The sequence below is a fragment of the Macaca nemestrina genome, chromosome 7, assembly GCF_043159975.1.
Source record: "Macaca nemestrina isolate mMacNem1 chromosome 7, mMacNem.hap1, whole genome shotgun sequence".
Taxonomy (NCBI): Eukaryota; Metazoa; Chordata; class Mammalia; order Primates; family Cercopithecidae; genus Macaca; species Macaca nemestrina.
In genome coordinates this window covers 57,216,526-57,231,168 of record NC_092131.1, presented here as the reverse complement: position 1 = coordinate 57,231,168, position 14,643 = coordinate 57,216,526, and the positions used below count along the sequence as shown (strand labels likewise).

Here is a 14,643-nt window from a genome sequence, read left to right as displayed (position 1 = left end):
ATTTCCAAATGAAATTCTGAAATGCGTATTTTAGTGCTGAAAATCTGGCTATGTTACAGCAGCCTTTCCCTACAGAGTAGCTTTATTGCCTTGTAAACTAAACTTGGTAGAAGAGATATGCTTAATAGCTAGGTTATATATTTTCTGTTTCAGCAGGAAAGAATCAAAGTGCCCAATAGAAGCATGGGGTGGGGGAAGGGACGGAAACTACTAAAATGTTTACAATTTATGTTGGGGCTGTAACGTATACAAACTAAAACAAAAGTAAAACATTGATCAAAAGCAACTTGTAACAAGATGTATTTTCATACATTCTACTCAGGAGAGGAGGCCAAGGTGGCAGAACATTTGCTACCCCCTAGTGCCAACATGGGCTCTCCCACCCGTGCTACCACATCACAGTGGGCACTCTGAATAGGCACCAGATGAGCTCCAAGTCCCTGGTAAGTAATGAAGCCTGAAGCTTCACAGTGGACTTACATTAAATATAAACTTAGTTGCTTCAAAGCAATCTCTATAATAGCCTCCCTCTCACATGCCTGTATTTCTAGATGCTTTCTTGAGTGGGAGATGAAGGGTGGAGTTGTAAGTAGACTGCAGTGAATGATTCTCAGTAATCACTGAGGATGACCCGTAATTTGGATTATGCTTATGGGCAACAGGAGAAGGCCCTCCAAATAAGGACACAGAGAAAACATTGTGAACCACTAACCCAAGAGCCTAGGAAGGAATTCTGGCTGACCTGTAGCAACCTCCCCTACTATGAAATCACCTTAGAGGGCAAAAAAGGAGAAATTATTATTTTATCTTTTCAGATGACTGTCTGCTCACTAATTCCTATAGGATGAGTTCCTAGAAGGAAGCCAGCCCCTTTGGGGACAGTTTTCATAGGAATTGTGACACTGTTCCATTCCACTGCCCACCCCTCCACAATCCTCAGAAAAATAAAATTATTCTTTGATGCAACCTAGAGCTAAAATTAGTCTTCTCTTGAGTAGCAACAGTCAGATTTCCCTCTCTTTAACTTCGGATGATGGGTTTAGGCCCTTTTATTGTCTTCATCACAAACAGAAAAAGTCATTTTAGGAAAAATGAGGCATATCTGAGAGCAGGGGAAACTGAAGTCCAAAAGTGAGCTGAGAATCCCTCCTTTCCCTAAGCTGGGATCCCAAAGTCAAAGGAAAATTGCAATCAAAACAAAGAAGGCCTGGCTCCAACTCCCCATCTTATTACTCCTTATGAAATAGTCACATCAAAGGAGACTCGACCCCAGTCCCTCCTTCCACATTGCCTAGTAGCCCCAAGATTAAGTATGAGCCCAAGTTGGGAGCCCAAATTCCCAACAGCCTCAAAGAGGGGAGACAGAAGGGCTTTCAGCAACCAAAAGGGAGAAAAAAGCAGCCAGTAGTAAAATAAAGAACTGTCAGAGGCCGGGCGTGGTGGCTCACACCTATAATCCCAGCACTTTGGGAGGCGAGGCAGGTGGATCATGAGGTCACGAGTTCAAGACCAGCCTGGCCAAGATGGTGAAACCCCGTCTCTACTACAAATACAAAAATTAGCCAGGTGTGGTGGCACGTGCCTGTAACCCCAGCTACTAGGGAGGCTGAGGCGGAGAATTGCTTGAACCTGGGAGGCGGAGGTTGCAGTGAGCCGAGATTGTGCCACTGCACTCCAGCTTGGGCGACAGAGTGAGACTCCATCTCAAGAAAAAAACAAAACAAAACAAAAACAAGAACTGTCAGATTCAGAACTCATTATAAGAGGAGGAAATCGATTCCACACATCATTGAGAATATTTTTCCTCCCTACACTCTGCAGCTGGGGGCCACTCTAGAACAGGGAAGATCACTGGGTCTCCTAAGAGACCTGCACAGCTTCTGTAGAAGGAACAGAGGTTTCCAGAGCAATCTTGTGCTGCCCGTTGCATGAACTTCTGAAGGCCAACAGAATGGCCCTCAACTGCTAAGCCTAATATGGAAAGTGGCCAGAAACAGGAATGCTGTCTTGCCATAATAGTAAGTAGCAAGACTGACGCATTGACAAGGCCGTACCACAAGATTCCTGCACACACGGCAGTGAAGGCAGCGAGTGTGACCCATAACCATAGCTGCTGGGCAAAGCTGGGCTTTGCCCTTTTAACTGCCAACAGGAACATCGAAAATGTCTTGTGTGAAGCTATTAACTTTTTTTTTTTTTTTTGAGACAGGGTCTTGCTCTGTCACCCAGGCTGGAGTGCAGTGGCATGATCTCGGCTCACTGCAACCTCTGTCTCCTGGGTTCAAGCGATCCTTCCGCCTCAGCCTCCCCAGTAGCTGGGACCAAAGGGCATGCACCACCATGCTCAGCTAACTTTTTTAAGTTTCGTAGATACAAGGTTTCTTTATGTTGCCCAGGTTGGTCTTGAACGCCTGGGCTCAAGTGTTCCTCCTGCCTCAGCCTCCCAAAGTGCTGGTAGGCATGAGCCACCATGCCCAGCACTGAAACTTAATTTTTGAAAGAGATGAAGTGATTTGAAAACTGACAGGCACAATTCAGCTTACAAAACACTTTATTTTTAGGCAAGAAAGCAGCTGGATGGGCTTTGGTTTGAGTTTACTTTTGGTAACAAAAAAAGGTGTGATACAAAGGTATTATCTTGTATTCCTACAGGCATTGCTCTGGTGTGGGATATAACAGAATAGCAAAGTTGAGTCAGTTGGAGTCCTTGCTGAGAACAGAAATCCAGAGAAATGACCAGCTCTAGGCCTCTATTTGCAGTTCTGTTGATGGAGGGTGGTGAACGCTACAGCTACTGTGTATAGCATCAAGAGGTCATATCTAAGAGGTTTCTGGAGGAGTTAAGGGAAGTTGTAAGTACATCAAGGGTGACATGATTGTCCCAAAATACCCTTTAACTGAGACATAAGCCACAAGATTTTGCCCAGGCTCAGACCTCAACTCTTATCTTTATTTATACATGAAACCAAAGTCTCACTTTAAAAATAGTAAATCTCCCTGGGCACCAGTAGATAACATATAACAAGGATATAAGAAATATGTTGCCAGCAACAAAGCTCTGCCCAACAGCTTTCTGGGTATTCCTAGATGAGGACTAGAAACTCATGTCAAAAAATAAGTAAGCATTTACTTTCTTAGTACCAAATAATAATACCTTGGGGACTGAAATAGTTGGGGAAATGAGATATTAAACTTGAAAGTGATTTCCAAATAACAAAAATCTACCCCCTAAAGGACTGAGACATTTGAACCATTTTTTTCATAAAGATGTACATTCCACACCACTCAGGGTTATAGAACAGACTTTATGATACTTTTCCTGACAATAAGAAAATTATTACGAATGCTGTACTAACTGAAGTATATAAATTACTTGCATCCCTGAGATTATATATGTAAAATTTTTGTGCGTATGAGTATATGTGTTTTACTGGGGAAAGACCCCATCTCAATTCGCAAAGAGACCCAAGAAAGCAGAAGGACTCCTGAAACTGTTCTCAGCTTTTTCTGCTTTTGGCTTTTTCTATTTTCAGCTGTCACTTCTCATCCACACTACTCTTATACCACTTTTGTGGGGTTTTTTTCCCCTCTTCTCTCTTCTAGTTGCTTTTCTCCCTCTCTTCTCAATAACATTTCTGCCACTGCTGCTTCACTTACGGTGAAGGACAAGTGTCATTTGTTTTTTAAAAAAATGATGCAGACCTCTGATCAGCAGACTGGTCATGTGTCCTTACAAATATCCATATTTTTTGCCAACATTTTGGCTCAACACTTGGACTCTTTTTAGTTACTTTTGGATTTTGGGGTATTCTGGAAAGTTGAGGAGGACACCGGATGTCTGACTGCTGGGGCCATTGTGGGGAGCAAGCTTCCTGTAGATTTCAGTAAGCTGAACATAGATGTTAGACTGCAGTGAACACACAGGTGTGCGTGCACAAACACACACACACAGACACACACACACATACACACACAGAGTCCACTGACAATCTACAGACCACTTTCAGAAAGTTAAGGTGCTTTGTTTCTTTTCCAATTTATATTAGTATCTGAAATATCTGCAGCCCCAGTCTGAGCTGGGATTTGCAAGAAATATTTACAGCTTGCTCAGCATGGCATTTTCAATCATGTGCTATAAATGGGTTGCTGGTAAATGAGCCATAAAGAAAGAATAAAGAAAATGTTACTGAACCTCCTTTATTGGTAGATTATGGCAATATGCAAAATGAAAAGATGGAGAATGAGGGAGGCTGGCAACTCTCCGCATGCTGGAGAACGAGACAGGCCTGGGTGCAAGGAAACCAGCAGGAAGAACCATGGCAACTGCTGGGCACTGGAAAGCACCCCTGGCTCAGTATCTTGAGGCAGAAACCAAGTGTTCGAGCTGCTTTATCACACTACGAAAGATAAGATGCAGGCTCTCAAAATGCCTGAACACATTGCTTTCATTTCCTGCTATAGATGCTGTTTTATAGTTTGGGGCAAGGGTAGGGGAGGAGCTGGTTCACCTTTTAAATAGCTAAAAATGATCATGCTATAGAGGAGAGAGAGATTCAAGAACTAGAAGTGGGAGACCCCAGATGATGTGGACATACCTGAACTCTAAATGTATACATGACGCATGCACAGAAATGTCAGCTCTCCAAAAGCTGAAACGAGGTAAAAACATTCAAAAGATAGAAACATTATATGTGTCCAAAAGGCAAGTAATAAGATTAGCAAGGAGTTGGTAACTGAGAAAAGCCCACATCGAGCCATCAACCCCCTCAGCTCTCCTGTCTCTGTCCTGCACTGACGTGGGGCTCCACACTCGTGATCCAGATGAACGTGCACGCCCAGCTCCTTACCTCACTGCAGTCACTGGCTGGGATGTGTGAAGGCCGCGCTTCTTCATCCAGTGGCTCAATCACTGTCACTTCGGCAAACTCCTCCACGGACTCTTGGAACTCGGGCAAGGACCTTCGTCCATAGCGCTTCCCACCTCTAACATATTTGGGCTGAGCTTCTAGTGAGCAGTCTGAGTGAGGAGACAAGAGTTGAGGCCACATGACATCAGAATCTCAGTTCTTAGCTGCCACTCACAGCCATTGGACACAGCCTCTTATACCAGCCTCAAAATAGAGCACCACTGTTTGCCAGTTGTGGTGGCTGTGGGTGTATATGAACCATCAGGTCAGATGCAGAACACGCCTTCTAATTCTGAATGATTTATGGGACCATAAGTATATATCTGCACATGATGGGAGCCATCCAACAATGGCAGCAAGGGATCTGACTTAATAGTAGAGGATTAAGGTCAGGAAAAGGTGAGGGGTCACATTTGTTCTTCTGTTTATTAAGCTGGGTTTTCCAGCAGGGTGGGGAGACATCATATTAACAAAGAATCACCTTGGAGGAAGTCTTAGAAAATGGTAATACAACGGACACCAAATCAGCACTGTAAACTTAGTATCCACATCAATTAGTCTGAAACACCCTCCCTTACCTTAGTGATTCCGCTGTTAACCATTCCACTCTCTGATCTATTAGACAAGCAGGATAACAGAACAAAGAAACGGACACAGCACATTCTAAGTAATTAATGACAGCTAGTTACTTATATGATACCCGGCACCAAGATCTCATTGTAAAATTAAAAGCAGTGAAATAAAATAGCAAATGTGAAACCACGGTAAAAAAAAAAAAAAACCTGTATTGTTTTATCTCTTTGTAAGCATCGGTGTTGTACAAAATAAAAAGGAATGTGCATGAGGAGCGAGTCATCTCTTGACCTTAAAGAAGGACTTCAGCATTTTGACATCACAGGTCTCAGGTTCAACATTCACCACCTTCCCTGTCACCATCACCACCACTGCTGGATCACCACTGCTGCTGGATCACCACTGCTGGATCATCATTGCCATCACCACCACCACCACCACCACCACCACCTCCACCGCCACAACTACAAGCTAAGCTTTTTCCACAATTGGAGGTTTAAAGCAATAAAATAAATACTTCACTCTATTCAAATGCTATCTCGGATATAGATTTTTTAGCACCTTGTACAGCATTAGAATAAAATGTTTCATTAAAGTACAAAAGATGGCAATGCTTTGATTTCTGTTGTCTGATTGTCCACACAGACATACTCTCTTGAGAACAGATATGTATTCTGTTTGAACATGAGTCTTAGCAAGGTATGTCTGAACTCAGACATGTAGACTTTTAAATGAGATTATGTACACATATTATAAAAACGACAACAGTTGATTAGATAAGAACTAAAAGAATGACTGTTCCTTTACCACCATTGAAACCATGTTGGGGTTCAGCCATTACTTTACAGTTTCCCAGGGAGGACTGGTGACCTTCTTTGACTAACCACCTCCCCGCCATGTCCTTCCACTGGGACAAGCTCAGATTTCACTAACTTCACAAATGTGGCCAGACACATCCTGAAAATGCTAAGCAAAGCTCAGAGTGAAGTATTTATGCTAGCTGTATCATTTCCAGTGATATTTATATCCAGCTTTTAAAAAGTCCCAGTCAAGTCATTTTATTAGGTCGAGTGATTCTCTTACAGGAAGTGTTTAAGCATACAAAATTTATACTGAAAATTGCATGCATATTTGAAGGTACCTTTTATCAGAAGACAGTGTGTCAGCTTGTGACCATTCAGGAGCGGCCCAGACACCCGAGCTACTTGTTGGCAGCTGACACCCACAGATGCTAGTCAGATAAGAGGCAATGCAGAACCATCCTTAATTTATTACCTATTCTTAAATTTTGGTGGCAGACAACAAGATACACCATTAGTGACCATAGGGTTTGGCAAAGATTAAAAGAAACACTTAGAACCTTGGATAATGAACCACGGTATTTTCCCAGTGTAAGAACAAAGTCGTATCCTGGGGATGGAAGTGGTGAAGGAGCTCTTACTGCATGCTACACTTCATCAGCGGTAAAAAAAAAAAAAAAAAAAAAAAAAAAAAAAGCAGTGGGACAACACAACTATCTTTTAAAAATCCATCGTGATCTAATCCCAAACCTACCAGTGGATGAAATGGTTCCCTAGTTGTTTACTATTCACTACCCCATGTAGTGCATAGTGTAGATGCAGTGGCGGATTCAAAACAGCTCTTTTTCTAAGCAATAAAAGGTAATAGATTGTGAGCCAACAGGGACCCTGTGGAGTTTTGGTTTATTTACTCATTTATTTTTGCATTGCCAGGCATTAAAACGTTTATTTCATTATCTTATTTAATATAATAACCAATTTGAGCAAACTTTAAGTTAATATCCTTCATAGAATACACAAACATGATAAAGTCAATTTCTAGAGACATCTACTAAACTGTGTAACCTTTCTGGAATAAAGACATTAGCACACACAAAGAAAAATGGGTTAAAGTTTCTCATTACCACACATGTGACCAATAACGAAGTGGATTAATCACACCATTTAAAAAATAGTCACCTCGTAGAATGACACACTCACACATCCCTCTCCCATTTAGAGCATCCACCTCACTGCACTTAACATGATACGAAGGGAACAGAGATGGCAAAGGTAAGGATGTCCAGAGAGAACATTCATGGTCCCATGAATGTTCTTTCCCATTTTCCATTTCTCCTATTAGCCCTTCCTGGGTTAAGCATTGAAAACACTGTTTCTCCTTATCAGTCTCAACCAGAGATTTAGAACTGAAAAGCAACAGTTCACGGAACCATGCGGACTCTAAGACACACTTACCCACTCAAGTTAAAGAATGCCTTGAGCCTTTCTGACCATGCCTAATGGAAGAGATCCAAAACTGCAACCCTGGGGCTAAGTTTACTTACTTTATGAGCACATCCAGATGGAACCTTTATTTTTCAGGGTGTCATTCTGGAACAATCTTACCTATGTCAGATAACATGGAGGCTTTTGGTTTATTAAGAAATGAAATTATCGACATCACAGAGCTTCCTTTAACACAGGTGAGAGTAACTGCTCCAATCACCACCTCCAAGAAGGGACATGAAATGCCTGGCCAGTATGGCGAAACTCCGACTCTACTAAAAATACAAAAATTAGCCAGGTGTGGTGGCTTGTGCCTGTAGTCCCAGATATTTGGGAGGCTGAGGCAGGAGAATCGGTTGAACCTAGGAGGCAGAGGCTGCAGTGAGCTGAGATTGTGCCACTGCACTCCAGCCTGGGCAACAGGGCGAGACTCCATCTCAAAAACAGAAACAAAACAAAACAAAAAGAAATGCTACCAAAGCAAAGTATAAAGGACTGCCATGCTTTCAGTGTTTCAGTGTTTGAGTTCCTTGAAAGTAAATTTATGATTCTCCGTGGACTGTCAAAATTCTGAGCCATTTTTCCTTCTTTCCCATTTTCCATTTCTCCTATTTGACATCACTACAAAAATTAAAATGGGCTTCAAAGGAAAGCAGACAAGCCCGGCTTGCCTAGAGCTGTCTCAGACCCCATCCCTGGAAAGCTTATTATGAGACACACCAATCAGAAGAAGGTGGCTTTGAGGCAGTCCAACCTGACCTAGTTTAATGGTCTAGGTTTTATTCCACAAACCAAATGTTTGGTTATGAGCAGGGGACAACAGAGAAACCTTGTTTCAGTCCTCTGCTGGAGTAATGTGGAAGTGAGCGACGGTCTCTACAGAGCACGTAGGAAAAACATCTGATCCAGGAGTTAAAAAGATGAAGAAAATACTATTCCTTCTGCCCTTGGAAACGACAATTGGGATGCTCACATGCCACATTTGTTATCTCACATCTCATCTGTCCCGAGAAGGGAAACTCCAGAGCTGTGATAATGTTCCCCTTCCAAATCAGGATAAACCACCATGCACATGTATGATGCTTGAGCAGAGGTCTTGCACTCATAATAAAAAGAAAGTTAAAATGTGGTGTCAGGGAAAATGACCACTCTGAGTAGATAAGCCAGCTGAAGCCAGGGGAAATAACCAACAGCCGCCTCATTCCTCGCCCAATTCCTTTCCCACTAGCAGTGTGGAGGGGAGAAACACAGTCTCCCCTACTCCAGGTTTCAAGCAACACAGAGTACACTTTTTAAAGCTCTCCCCTAAAACTGACCACTGCATCAGATCACCACATCTGCATCAGATGTGATACAGGTCACTGCTTAAAATGCTCAGCTCTCCTGAAACCACTGCATGAACGGCCAAAGACAAAGCAATGAGGAGCTAAGAGAAGCTAAAATCATTATGCAAAACCTGAACACTAGATATCCAATTGAATGCTTTCTTTGCAAAAAACACAAGCTCAGGACCTGGAATGAAGCAGCCATAGCTGCTTCCTGGAAGTTAAAGGAGATTTTTCAAAGATGCTCCCCAGTGTTAGGCAGATTCGTTTAACGCATAAGCGTATTTACCAAACACCTGCCATAGGCAAAACATTATGTTGTCCCTGTTGAGGAATAAGATGGATATTTTATCACTTTTTTGGAATAAAAAAAATTCCCTGTTCCCAAAATGACCTGAGGCCATTTCCAAGGTTGAAGAAGAAAACCCTGTCCTTAGGGTGCTGGTATTCTCATTTTGGAATTGCTCGCATAGGACTTTGCTTTCTATGTCCCTTCCTGACCCATTTAGCGAGCCTGGGAAATCATTCCCAGAGACACCACCCCCATCCAAAGAACCTCAGCACAGGAGGCCCATGTTCATGTTACATTGCTGCTGAGCTCACAGGAGTGCTGAAATCGTTTGAAAAGGAAAGGTAAAAAATGAAGCATGCGCAAACCTCAAGGACAGCATCCCCAAGAAGCTTTCTCGGGAAAAGGCAGTCATGCAGCAAATGAGCCTCACCCAGCCCCATTCTGCATCCCACCTCCTTGCCTTTGCTGAATGCACCATCACACAGGGATTACACAGTGAAAACGCAAACCCACGCCTGATTCTAAATAAGAGAAGGGAAGAGAATCCAAGGCAAGACTAAGACCAAGAAAAATACAGACAGAGACCAATGGAGACTGACAGAGAGAGACAGACATGGAGAGAGAATGAGACAGAGACTGAGACCACGAGAGGGAAAGAAGTGGGTGGGGAAACAGGAGATAATAGGGACCTAGAGGCCTAAGGAGGGGTAGGGAAGGGGAGCGAGAGACATAGATGTGGGAGGACCACCAGGAAGGGAAAGGGTGGAGTAGGAGACTGAGGAGGAGGAGGGGAGAGGTGAGCTGGAGTGGAACAAGAGAAACAAGTAGAAACAAGGGAGTGGGGAGGGGAATGTCTCAAGGATGGGAAGGGAGAAGAGGAGGCCAAGAAAGGTTAAACATTAAAAAGCCATCAGCAAAAGCTTTCTGACATGATCTGCCATTCCTTTTGCTTCCCAGTGCACTCCCTGCCTCTAGGGCCATCACCAGTAAGCAGCCTCACCACACTTCTGTGTGCACTAAGCCCTTTCCAAGGTAGCTGCTTGGAAGGGCATTAGCACCTCCCTCCCCAACTACTCTCTCCTGGAAACTCCACACAAGATACACACACACACACACACACACATATATATCTCAGACACAACTCCCAAGTAAACTGTTTCATTATCAAAATTCTCACCAGTCCTATTTAATTTTAAATGATATGAGCATTTCTTGCACATATACAATATTTTTAAGTTGCCTTTTACCCTTAGTAAATTTACCACATAAATAAGTATTCTTTCATATCACAGTTTAATAGCTACTTAGTCACTGATTACATAGATTGATCATGATTTGCGTATGAATACACTGTCCAATTTCTTCACTCGCTTTATACAGGCTGAGTATCCACTATCTGAAAGGCTTGCGATCAGAAAGAAGTGTTTCAGATTTCAGACTTTTTCAGATTTTAGAAAATCTCAAGTGTATCAGTTGAACATCCCAAATCTCAAACTCTGAAATCTGAAATGCTCCAATGAGCATTTCTTTTGAGTATCACGTTGGTGCTTAAAGTTTTGGATTTTGGAGCATTTCATATTTTTGGATTAGGGATGCCCGACATATATATTTTGTCACTATTTTAAATGACTAACCTTATACACACATTTTTATGTACATCTATAATTATGTACATAGCATAAAATCTGAGAGTAGCATGGATTAGCCAAAAGCGTTATTACAGTTCTTGGTGCCTATTATCTTATGTAATCCTAGAAAGGTTCTATCATTTTACAAACATCAGTAGGCATAGGTGTTTCCAATTTCAGGATTATAAACACAATCCTAATATCCTCTTTTGTTGTTGTTGTTGGCACTGGTGGTGGTAATGGTTTGCTTTTGGTTTTTTTTGAAATGGAGTTTCGTTCTTGTTGCCTAAGCTGGAGTGCATTGGTGCAATCTCAGCTCACTGCAACCTCCGCCTCCTGGGTTCAAGCGATTCTCCTGCCTCAGCCTCCTGAGTAGCTGGGATTACAAGTGTGCACCACCACTCCCAGCTAATTTTTGTATTCTTTAGTGGAGACAGGGTTTCATCATGTTGGTCACACTGGTCTTGAACTTCTGACCTCGTGATCCGCCCGCCTCGACCTCCCAAAGTGCTGGGATTACAGGCGTCAGCCACTGCACCCGGTCTTTTTTTTTTTTTTTTTGAGACAGTCTCACTCTGTCACCCAGGCTGGAGTGCAGTGGCACCATCTCAGCTCACTGCAACCTCTGCCTTCCGGGTTCAAGTGATTCTCCTGCCTCAGCCTCCCGAGTAGCTGAGATTGCATGCCCCTGCCACCATGTCCAGCTAATTTTTGTATTTTTAGTAGAGACGGGGTTTCACCATGTTGGTCAGGCTGATTTCGAACTCCTGACCACAGGTGATCCACCTATCTCAGCCTCTCAAAGTGCTGGGATTATAGGTGTGAGCCAACGTGCCCAGCCTGTTTTGCTTTTAATTCTTGGAGAAAACTTCTGGTCCTCACTGTTAGCATTTCATTGACGCCAACAGAACAGGGACTAAGTTATTACTTATCTTACTTAACCAAGAGAGGACAACAGAACAAGCCTTTGGGCCATCTGTGTGTAATACCTCCTAAAATCAGGGACTTCAGCCCGACTTCAGTGCCTACCCCAAGGCCTCTGAACATAGTTATAAACACGACTCTTCAATCACCGAAATCAACAGCTAGCCCAGTGACAGGCTATAAGACCTGATTCAAGGCACAATTGCTGAGTAAGTGAAAAAATGTCTGTTAACTGTATGTATCACTTCTTCAAAATATAAAGAAAATAATTACAATTGTGGCAGTCCTTGAAATTAGGAAGGTCTGTTACAATAAAACAATCATCTGCACCAAAACAATGCCTGGTCCTATTTTTTAATGAGTTGGCTTTTTCAAACCTGAGTTTTTGCCACAAATAAACAAAGAGACGTTTCCAATGAATCACATCAAGGAAGAAAGGGCTTCCTGCATTATGCTAACATCTACTAAAGAACAGAAATCTAATGCAAGATGCATCAAACGAGGACAAAATCTCTGGAGACAGGATCCAGCTGGCATGTTGATGCCATGTAGCTTGGAGCTTCTGCCAGCATTTCCATTACAAAAATCCTATAATCCAAAGCCACGGCAAATTGAATAAAAAGCTAATAATTAAGTTGTTGCCCCTCTCCTATTCCAGAAAAACAATTTAAAAATTAAATTGTACACATAGATATGAGAGAATTATGCCACTGGCAATGCTAATCAGTTTGGAATTTACAAAAGACTCCCTACATCCCAATTCATTTTTCTGCCTTTATTTGAATTTCAATATTTTTCACTGTGTTGTTATTATAAAAATTGCTTTTTAGGGGAAAAACTCTAAGAGTCTTAGAATTATAAATATCTGAGTTAAAAAGATGCTGAAAATAATCTAGTCCATATCTCCTGATTCTAAAAATAAAGAACTGTACCTTGGAGGAGTTACAAATGGCAGAGCCCAAGACTATGGAAATAACAACTTCATTTCATCTCCTCTCAAATCCCATGGAGCTTTGTTTCCATAGAATTTGTATACAATTGCCTTTTATTAGGAGGCTATAAAAACATGAGATATACTATGCACTTGTCCTTAGGAAGAAGAACTTTATAGTTTCAATGAATGTTAAGTAAAATCTTACAGAAACACAAGGCTAGCATTTTTCACAGATATGGATAATGCCATTTAGATATTAGGAGGCGACACAATCAAATCTTGGAGCTGAAAGGGATTTTATGTATTTTTTCAGCACAACCACTTTCACATACGAGGTGACCAAAGACCACTAAGGTCATGATATATAAGATCATCTGATTAGAGGGACAGAACCAGCATTTCCTAACTCCTCACTCAAGGGTGGCTCTATTAAATCAAGCTGACTTTTCTATATTAGAGTCTGGTACAATATCTGATATTTATAAAAAGCTTTGGTGTTATAAAATATCAATTCATGACCCTCTTGGTTTCCAAGGCTGTGCACTATGACCCCCCTATTATTTTCAGTCTCCTTCTATAGTGTAAAGGTAACCTTTTATCTCAAAGACTACCATCTCCATTGATTTCAAAAAGGCAAGACAAAAATAACACAGACCTGCCCGGGCGCAGTGACTCACACCTGTAATCCCATCACTTTGGGAGGCCGAGGCGGGTAGATCACAAGGTCAGGAGTTCAAGACCAGCATGGCCAAAATGGTGAAACCCCATCTCTACTAAAAATACAAAAAAATTAGCCGGGCGTGGTGGTGGGCGCTTGTAATCCCAGCTACCCAGGAGGCTGAGGCACAGAATTGCTTGAACCCGGGAGGCGGAGGTTACAGTGAGCCAAGATCGCACCACTGCACTCCAGCCTGGGCGATAGAAAAACAAAAACACAGACCTGGTCCCTTCTAAGATGAGCTAAGCATGACCAGCCAAATAATGCAGAGGACACACGCATCCCTGTCATCCCTAACGATCAGGTGAAACTTGCTTTTTGTGCATTCCTCCTTGCTGCCTCTGGCCACTTGTCAGACCCTTTTGGCCAGGTTGCACTGACTGAGGACTGGCTCACCCATCTGAAAGCTAAAATCCTCAACCTAAAGCCTCCTTGAATCACATCCCTTGGTGATATAGTGTAAGCACCCTCCTCGCCACTAGCTGTAAGACTTCAATTAAGCTACGTACCTCTTTGGGCCTCTATTTGCTCATGGATGAAATGGCAGGGTTCTCTCCAGCCCTAAACATGCTATGATCTATGATTTAAGGGATAGTTACTTCCATAAAGGGAGAGGGAGACGTAAATGAAGGTGGCCTCTTGATGTACTGCATTCAAATCCCGACCCTACTTCCTCTGTCTCTGCCCAGCCAAACCAGTCTGCCTGCAGCAGGGCAGAGTCACATTTTTTTTTTTTTTTGAGATGGAGTCTCACTCTGTCACCCAGGATGAAGTGCAGAGGTATGATTTTGGTTCACTGCAACCTCTGCCTCCTGGGTTCACGCAATTCTCCTGCATCAGCCTTCTGAGTAGCTGGTACTACAGGTGCCTGCCACCACACCTGGCTAATTTTTTGTATTTTCAGTAGAGATGGGGTTTCATCATGTTGGCCAGGCTGGTCTCGAACTTCTGACCTCAAATGATCTGCCCGCCTCGGCTTCCTAAAGTGCTGGGATTAGAGGCGTGAGCCACCATGCCTGGCTAAGAGTCACATTTTAGAGTGGGTGGAAGAATGTCT

The 14,643-nt window shown here is 42.6% G+C and overlaps 1 protein-coding gene across 8 annotated transcripts in view; it reads right to left on the bottom strand.

The window, feature by feature from the left end:
- Positions 1 to 14,643, bottom strand: part of LOC105481836 (ninein) — a 109,243-nt gene that overhangs the window by 68,565 nt on the left and 26,035 nt on the right. For 4 of the 8 annotated variants that reach the window (XM_011741610.3, XM_011741606.2, XM_011741608.2 and 1 more), the window contains exons 5-6: positions 6,622 to 6,711; positions 4,848 to 5,017 (exon numbers count right to left, since the gene is read on the bottom strand). In XM_011741610.3, coding sequence (XP_011739912.2) covers positions 4,848 to 5,017; positions 6,622 to 6,711 — 260 coding nt within the window. The remainder of the gene's footprint in view (positions 1 to 4,847; positions 5,018 to 6,621; positions 6,712 to 14,643) is intronic. The other 4 variants (XM_011741604.2, XM_011741615.2, XM_011741609.2 and 1 more) reach the window with 1 other exon arrangement.